We start from the raw sequence: 9,503 nt of genomic DNA on the forward strand, positions 1-9,503 counted from the left end.
CCTTCAATATATCTATATGAACTTTACAACTACAAATACTATCATTATCACTATCCTTATGGTTATCATTGTCAGTTGTTAGTGATTTTTGGAGTCTTCAAAAACATAAACAACCATCAAACAATTGAGAATTTTTCATACCTCCTAATATCACTAATATCAATGATGAAACTTGTTATTTAATGTTCAAAATGAGAACTTACCAATCAAACTACAAAGCAAACCATTGCAATATCCTGTCATAATGAAGGTTGAAGGGATAATTCTCTGCCATCTTCAGTTCTTTCTTCATTGGTGTTTTTTATCGGTTTATGATTAATTAGCTAGGGTTTAATATTTGGAAGGGTGGGATTCTTCCATTTGACTAAATAAGGGGGAGGTGGTGCTCACTTTCACGCTATGTGGGGTCACGCGAGTGGCTGTCATCTGAAATTATGTACCAAGAAGCATGAAATTACGTACTGATTTCACATGCCAGTTAACAACATATTGCTAAAAGGTGTGAAAATAGGCACCACTAAGCATGCATGCGAGATTGTAAGCTCGGCCCAATATGACACCCAATATGACGTCAGAAAACGTGAGCATAGACACTACAATACACACACTCAGAGAATGCTCAAAACACCTTAGATCGAAATGTGATCTACAACGGTGTTAGCCAAGAATGGTCTAGGTGAAAACTTAGTCCATATAAAATCTGAGAAATTACACAATTTCTCCTTAAGCAACTTCATATACAATTTGACCCCTGCAGGCCAAAAGAAAATCAACAATGGAATAAAGTTCCTTCATTGAGCACAGAGACCTCACTCCCACAACGACACTAAGCCATCACAATTTATACTTCAAATTGGTATCAAATTTCAAAAGAAGATCTGATTAGGAAACCAAACCACTATCCAACAATCACCAATTTGGAAAATTTTAAGTACCAAAAATAGATAACAAAAAAACAGTACCAATTATGTCAAACTAAACTGTAGTTTTCAGATTTTGAGGTTTGTAAAAGAAGCCCATAGAAAGGCTTGGTATAATGCCAAGATTAGCATCTGCAAGTATATATATATAAATGAAATCCAGAATAAAAACTTATAAAAGGAAAATAAATGAAGTCTCACACTTTATCATCTCGGTTTTGATCCTGTGCAGAATGTCCTTCGTCACTCTCAAACTCACGCTTCTCACGTTCACGATCCGAAGAAATTTGGTTCCCAGACGGCATATCCTGGTTGACTTCTCCTGGCAGTGCAGCAGAAACGGAACTCGAGCTTGCTTGTTGATAATGATGCTCCCATGTCAAGCTTTCTAGTCCTCTCTGCTTTAAGTAAATATCTAGAGGAAGACTTGCCTCCTGAAGAAGACTCACCATGCTAAGCGATGGAGACGCCCCTAATCCTAAAAGTTCAATCTCATCACGGTTAGGATAACAGTTCAAATCTAGCCGACCGAAGTTGGTGTTGGAGGTTTGATCCGAAAAAATTTCCTTCTGATTAATGCCGAATCCGGACTCATGTGATGGTCTGGTGTCATTATCCCGAGGGCCCGTCGACAATACTATGCTTGTTGAGGCACCTTCTTCTGGTCCACTCATTGTAGGACTCTGTAGTGTGTTTGGCTTCTTCTGGGGCTGGGCCATTCCCTTTCTGAGTTCCTGCTTTTCCTTCTTCCGCAGCTTATTAGTTTCAACACGTCTTCTCCTTGTCAAGCACAAAGTGCATGTGCAATCGGGCTTATGCTTTGGGCCCATCCCACTAGGATGCTGGATGCACACAATGCACGTGCATCCGGGGCGGTGTCTTGGGTGTTTTGTTGTAGTTACTACAGAATTCATCACAGGGTTACCTTCATTATCAATAGTAACAGGAGCATCTTTGGCAGAAGATTCATGCTCTTGCCGTGATTTGTCGCTTGTCAGAACTCTCCTTCGCTTGATATCTGCTTAAGAAAATAGATAGTCAAATGTGATTCCTATCTAGTTGGTGACTTAACTGCACCAAAAATATAATATATATATATATATATATATATATATATATGTATGTATGTATGTATATATAATAAATAACGTGTGTTCATCTAACCATGGGTATTCTAAAGCTGATAAAGTAATAGGGGAGTTTAAATGTTTTGTAGTTTTTCGCTGAACAAAAGAGTTCTAAACAACAAGTTAATAGTTAGTGAATACACTATAATGTGGCAACATTTATCCTCTCCTATTAATCAACTGGAAAAAACTTCGTTAGAAACTTCAAACTACAAGCTCACATCGTTAAAAGATAGGGGAAAGGAGGAAAAGAAATGACACATCTAGAGACGGATTAACCAGATACTTAGATATGACTACTCTTTCTGTTAATTAACATTATAATATTAATAAGATCTCTTTCTCTGAACACTACTGAAGCATGTGAGGGAAATTAATTCTAAGACCCAATTCGTATAAGAAATAACCCATTTCTAGAGAGCATAGTTGCATCATACTTAACACGACTGCATATGATGAATCAAAACAAGTAAACATGAGCTTATTGCATATGATTCACCCTGTAACAATGCCTGTGTTTCCTTTTTTACTAATTGAGGGCTGAGAAATTTTTTTTATTGGGGATAAACAAGAACCATACCATTTTTCAGCCTGAAACAATTGTCCAGTTCTTTTGAGCTCATTTCTTCTGGTGCAGAACAGGAACATCTACAAGCATTGCCATGAAAAAGGTAAAGAAGAAAAAAGAAGTATGAACATTAAGTGTTTTTTAAAAATATTACGAAGTCTAGCATAACTCTTGTTACAAACCTGTCAGGGTCCCAAGCATTATCCACACAAGTCCACTTTGGAGGGAGAAGAACATCTGCAGGCAACTTTCGCCACCTTGAACAGCTATCACATTGAGCCCATTGATCTTGACCTCTGAATGATAGAGAGAAGTTCAATCCATCATTACAAGGATATTTAAAATTACATCAGTGGTGAGAAACTGAGAATGTTCGGATCTAGATGGTCAAGACATGCATAATTGTACTAGAACTAACTGTGACCTCTGAAGGATAGAGAGAAGTTCAAGCCATCATTACAAGGATATTTAAAATTACATCACTGGTGAGAAACTGATAATGTTTGGATCTAGATGGTCAAGACATGCATAATTGAACTAGAACTAACTGACACTAACACAGAACGATTCGAGGAACTAAAGGAAACCCGGACAAAACAATTCTTTTTCACTAGAAAAAAGGTACTAGTAATCAATTAATTCTGAAAGTTCAATCTATCCTGACACTCAAATAGTTCATTAATCATATTTATGGAGAAGAAAACTTCAACCTTTTTTCAAAAGGCATTGCCTTCATATGGAGGGCCCGTGTAAAGAAAAAAGAGATAGAATGTATCAGTCTGTGTAGTCTAAACTCACCCTAAAGTCAAATTCCAATACAAGGGTCAATATGTTCCGCTTAAAACTTAACAAGTCTAACTTTGCGAGGGGATTGCTGCATATTCTACTCATCAAAGAAAAACCTATATAATAATAATTACAAGAAATGACAACTTCCTTACCCAGATGGTTTTGCAGTGAAAATAGTTTTCTTGCCAAAAACAGGACCTTCCTACACGCAAAAAGCCAAGATGAAAGTCAGAGGAATTGAAGTAAAGCAACATTTTTAGTAAGAAAATTCCAAGAAACTAATAATTAAGATTATGGATTTTCTTTGACCTAGTAAAGAAAATACACATATCATATAAAAATTTGAAATATTTAGGCTGTTCTTACTTCATATTCTTCAAATTCATGGTCATCAATCCTGACAGTGCTAGGTTTGACAGTTGGGGGTGGACGAAGCAAATCCTGTGCCTCTTCCCAAGTAAGCTTCAGCTCAGTAGCATCTTCACTATCCATAAGCAACCTCCTACTTTTGGATCCAATATTACGACTTCTCTTCTTCTCAGAAACCAACAGTGGTTGCATTGGCAAGACCTCACTTGGCCGACCTCCATTTTCTTCAGGTTTATGCCTCCTACTTGTATCTCCATTTCCAGAATTCAATTGTGACACTGTATTTATTTGAGAACCCATACCTCCCTCCAGCCATGGAAAAATATGATCTGGGTGGCCACTTGCAACAGGCCGATGTTCAACAGCACCCGGAAAGAAATTTCCATTCCCTAATGGACTATTAGAGATGGAAGATACCTGGTTTCCCTGCTGATATTAATGGTTACACTGTCAGTAAAATGATGAGTGAAGAGAAAAACAAACATGGTCCCATCAGGGGCGAAGATAAAGGAAAGTGAAAGAAGAGCAAGTTCTATACCTGCATAGGCACAGGGGTTGATGCCTTTCGGAAGCCCATCAGGAGTTTCTCTCCAGGATCTATGCGGCTAAAAATTACTGCAACAGGGAAGGAAACAAGACAGAAAATATAGGGAAAACTGGTAACAACTCCTATAAAGAACTTGAGGCATAACAAAACATTTTGAGGTCACTATATACAAGAACAAGAAATATGACGACTAAGATTATAAAAGAGAGGCATGCATAATACCTGTATCGCCAGCTTGTAACTGCAGAGACTGCATGCAAGGTGTTATACCCTCTAAAACATACATTCTACTATTGTTATTAGGCCAGAATCTGAATTGGAACACCCAGTCTTTCCCATTTGTATCTTGAATCCTTATCGGAATACCTTCTGCTAGAGGGATTGGAGGAAAGTACGCCTACACGTTGTATTGTTTTAAAAAAATTACTAAAAACAAAGCTACAGATATCAAGAAAGGCAAGAAAACAGTACGGTATTATAGTACGATCTCACCTCAGCACATGCTTTTGGGAGAACTAAACGACCAATTCGACCTGCATCACTTGCGCTGAGAACCTTCTCAAATAGTGGCACAATAGTTGAATTTGAACTTGAAGATTGGTTATGGAAAATTTAATTTTGCATCAGAGGATAGATAATATTATCAGTTTTTAATGGTAAAGTTGAAAAAAATAGTGCTAAAGGATACCCTGCTGCTATTTGCTGCAGTTCTTGATCTGTAATCTTGGGCCAATAGCGTGGAAGCAATTGGGCCCGACCACGTACATCAACAGGTGGCCTTGCAATACGTACCGGGGCAACCACATCCTTTGGTGCCTCAGAGCTTGAACCAGGGCAAATGCTGAGGGGTTTTGGCACAATAGGATGGGGCTTCTGTCCTTGCGGAAAAGAGGTTACTAGTTTGTTTTGCTCTGTTGTATCGACATAAACACCAGGAATATGTGGTCCAAGATTTGGTATTCCAGGAGGGGCACCCATGTTCATGCCCAAGCAACTTTGCGCTATGGAGTTGTATATCGTATTAACCGGAAGATTCTCGTTTCGTTCTTCTTGTCTGACAATCTGAGAAGATCCAGTGAGTGCTCTTTCTAAGTTAAGAAGCCCTGTTCTTGAACTTTCCCCAACAGAATATTTTGCCTCTTCTCTATTTCTTTGCCAAAGTGAACTATTTAGATTGTTTTTGTAAGATTGAAGAAAGTTCATATGAGCATCACCATGTGCCCTCATCGCCGTAAACCTGGGTTTTTCCCTATCAAACCCATCTATTTTGTTGCCCAATGAAATTGATTGTGTTTTAGCACCATTATCTGTTGATGTCGAAGCAACATTTGGCTCTTCATCTCTTTGGGTCTGCTTGTAATTCGGGAAAGGATCAGAATTAAATGATGTTTTCTAGCCAGGGCGCGTAGATTATTCATATGCATTTTGACAAAACACCACCAAATATCAATGAACACAAAACAGAAATTTTGAAAAAAATTCTAACAAATAATCAGTCTTTTAGACTAACTAATGAAATCAACAAAACCTCTTAAGACACTCATCTAAATAGGTTTCAACAAGAAATATAACATGCTCTAAAGCTTCTTATCATCTGACTATGTGAGATCAGTACAAGAATAAAATTTCAGACATGAAGGCTAAATACAAATTCATAGAAGTGATAGTATCTACTTCTAGTTCTTAACATGTCGAGAGAGCAGAATATTGAATGAGGTGAAAGCATGTATCGTAGATGGCTTTGCGATAGATAACATATAAATGTGGTTATATGACATTAATATAATTATGTAGTATTAGTGAATCGATCTTACAGCGGAAAGTAGTGAACTTGTCAAACACTTAGTACACCCTATACCCCCATTATCGAGCAGCTCAAACAGAGACTTGGAAGCAATACATCCACAGTGAAGAGGCTGCCATTACAAAGCTCAAATTAGATCTAGGGTGCATAAAAACAAAAATCCAAAAGGAGAGAACTCTGAAAACAAGTCATCAGATGTCCCAATTTACCTTGCCACAAGAACCACATTCCCTCCAACCAGATTCTTGTAGATGGAAAGTGTCACAGTAGATTAATTGCTCATAAATGGACCTGCAATTCATGAGAATAAAGGGAGAATAGATATACTAGAATTTGGAATAATAAGAGTCCATAGTTGGATCTTCGTATGATCACAGATAACAGAGTTAAGAAAAGAAGAGGTCCATTTCTCCATCGATCATAAATTCACATAATTTTTTTTTTACATATTATGATGTATAATAGGTGCAAATTAGGCTTGTGAAGATACGGATGAGACATAATTCTTGGAGATTCAGTTGTACATTAGCACGGAGCAGTAGTCAAGTTAAGGTTTTGTCGAGAGAGAAATGTGTGGGCAGGTATTATGCATAGGGAACCAAAGTTTTCTACATAATATAGAATTTATTTTAACAAACCCACAAAGTACAAACAAAAATTTCTTCTAGTTACACACTAAAATGGTTAAATATAATTAAAATCTAAAAAAGGAAAAAATATATTGTAGATTCGGCATAATTATACACATTCAAGCCGAGATAGTCTCTTATGGCCTCTAACATCCTACAAATTGAAGCAGTTTGACTTCCTTTTAACATCTAAGAAACTTCTTGATGTAGATAACCTACAGAATGTTTGAACAAGGCTTTCCCGACAACAAGGAAGTAATACTCTTATAATGTATAAATAATAGACTTTCCATCTTTTCCTAAATCATATGTTTGTGCTACAACTAGCTTATAGTTGTTTCCTGAATCTCTCGAAGCTAGTACTAACCTCATTCTATTTGTTGCTCGGAATTTTCAGAAATAAGCTCCTATTCCCACATAAAACCACAACTCTTCCTTCAGTTTAAGGCCAAAACACCTCTTCCTTGAATAACATCAGTAGTTCAGTACTTTCCTGCCGTCTAGCGTCTAGCCAATACACGCAAGTTTAGCATGCGCACGAGTTTGGTTAACTCCCATAACAAGAACTGCGCTTACTCTGTCCTTAATACTCTGATAACTGCCTTCTCCCCCAATATCTATCTTAAAAATGCTGTTACCATGGTCCGTGGACTATGTAATGCGTAAGACATTACGGCATTCAGTATTCGTGAATCCTTCCTGCTAAAACATAATATTTTGATATCATGTATGGCCACTGATAATTTTTTCAAATTACTCCATTGCGAAATACCAGTCTCTTTAAGCTACATGTCGTGTGCTATGTGGGCTCTGATTATGACTTCCTCACATTTCACATTTTTAACACTCCATGAACCACAGATTAGGCTAGGCTAAACCACATGCATGAACTAGATTTGCATAAGCATAACTATATTGGTCCAGAAAAACTGGTCCAACACACCATTTACTCACACATGGAAATGAAGACATCATTTGGCCAACTCCATGTTGACTCAACCAATGTTCATATTTGCTTGACTAATGCCAGGATCTTGCTCGTGCCATCATCTCCTTCCAATACAATAGTCTATAAGAAACTAACAAGTATTTTTCTATCTCCTTTCTCTCAATTACTATCACAATTATGATTACCATATTTAGTATTAGTATTAGGACTACCTCATTATAATTAGCAAATTAATGAAGTAAAGCAAGACTAGCAAAAACACAAAATAAGGGTAAAAATGTCCAACCATTCTATCACCAAAATTGCCACATGGCATTGTGATAATTGTGAGATTTTACAAGATTAACAGAATTCCTATAAATGCTTTGAGATTGAAACTCAAAAAACTTTTCAGAATAGAAAGTTTTCACTTTTAATGACCCCTTAAACAAAATGTTTATATATGGCAGAACTATCAAACTTAAGCCCTAGATTTAAGTAAATAACATGTCCATGAGACCCAAAATATCCCAATTTACCACAACCAATGATAATAAAAACCAATTGAAATCCATGAAAAAGATAAAATTAAAGAAAACCCCAATAAAAACAAAAAAATTATTACAAAACCCTTAATAAACCCTTCAATCACAATAAACCCAAGTTGATTATCAAAATCAAAAAACCCAAATTTTTTCGCTACTATATTAAATTTGAAGATTAAAAACTCAAAATAAATCAAATTTCAAGAACAAACAATTAGGTAAAATAATATCATTACCCGCAGTCATCACAGAGGATAGCAAATTCCCCAGATCGTAATTTCCATCCTTTCTTCCATTGAATCGAAGATTCAGAACCGCATGAAACATTCATACAAATATTCGACGCCATATTTCGCAATCAGTATGTAAGAACCTGAAAAAACCCCTCAGAGAAAAAAAAAATCAGTTCCATAATCCCCTTTTCTCAAACCAAACAACAAATAATAACCGATTAAGGTCAATCCGATAAAACCAAAGTATAGAGAGAGAGAGAGAGAAAGTGAAAAGAAAACATATAGAAAAAAACAACTAAATAAAGATCGTACCTTAATAATCCTAAATCCAAAACCCTAACTAGTTTCTCCTTACTCCTCAAACCCTATAAATGTAAACCTAAAACTCCATCCCCTTTTCTCCCGATTACATATTAGAGTTCTTCAAATCAATAAAGCTATGAGTCTATGTTTAATCGGAGTTCAGTCGGATTTTGAGATAGGAATAAAGTAAGATTGAAGAAGTGGGTAAGATTCCGATGACCGGTGGATTAGTTGAAGCTGATCGGGATTTGATGGAGGTGAATGGGAAGCGTGTGCATGCAGGCCGGACGCAGAGAATATGCATGCACGACCGAGCAAGCACTCTTCTCTTTTCTCTCTCCCACTCTTCTCTTTCTCTCTCTAAACCCCACTAATTATATCCCTCTAGAAAAATTCTTATATATTTTAAAATTGGGGGACCGTAAACTGCGCCACAAGGCGCTTTTTAGCCCTCAACGCATGCTTCATTTGGAATCTTCAAAGCCAATTTACTATATTATCCTCTTACTTCTAATAACCAGTTAGGTCATGTTTGTCATGCAGGAATAGAATGTGATTACGAAAATTGTATTTTACAGGGGCTGTTTGGGGCACAAGTATGAATTAAAATCCCATTTCACTAGGTGTAGGTAGAGTTCTTCCTAAGAAGGGAAATCTCAAAGCTAGGAGGTGGTGAGTTTGGGATTATCTTTTCTTAAAGAATAATAAATCGTATGATCCTACAAATAAAAATCGATTTTT

General features: G+C 36.7%; 1 protein-coding gene across 2 annotated transcripts; it reads right to left on the reverse strand.

The window, feature by feature from the left end:
- Positions 1-945: 945 nt before the first annotated feature.
- On the reverse strand, positions 946-9,281 carry LOC147568629 (B3 domain-containing protein Os07g0679700-like). Of its 2 annotated transcripts, none has more exons than XM_086655037.1 (13): positions 8,772-9,281; positions 8,463-8,599; positions 6,334-6,415; positions 6,135-6,236; positions 5,009-5,670; positions 4,813-4,909; positions 4,543-4,717; positions 4,312-4,388; positions 3,771-4,199; positions 3,557-3,606; positions 2,798-2,911; positions 2,628-2,695; positions 946-1,938 (listed from the first exon to the last, which is right to left on the reverse strand). In XM_086655037.1, exons 2-13 carry the CDS (start codon positions 8,573-8,575, stop codon positions 1,118-1,120), a joined length of 2,790 nt encoding a protein of 929 aa, XP_086511163.1. In that variant the 5' UTR covers positions 8,576-8,599; positions 8,772-9,281; the 3' UTR covers positions 946-1,117. The 2 variants fall into 2 exon arrangements, with proteins under 2 accessions (XP_086511163.1, XP_086511162.1); XM_086655036.1 differs by having other exon boundaries at positions 3,771-4,202; positions 8,772-9,197.
- Positions 9,282-9,503: the final 222 nt, after the last annotated feature.

Source organism: Eschscholzia californica, unplaced genomic scaffold (assembly GCF_041429995.1).
Source record: "Eschscholzia californica isolate CP2 unplaced genomic scaffold, dmEscCali1.0.p SCAF_1, whole genome shotgun sequence".
In the NCBI taxonomy this organism is placed as follows: domain Eukaryota; kingdom Viridiplantae; phylum Streptophyta; class Magnoliopsida; order Ranunculales; family Papaveraceae; genus Eschscholzia; species Eschscholzia californica.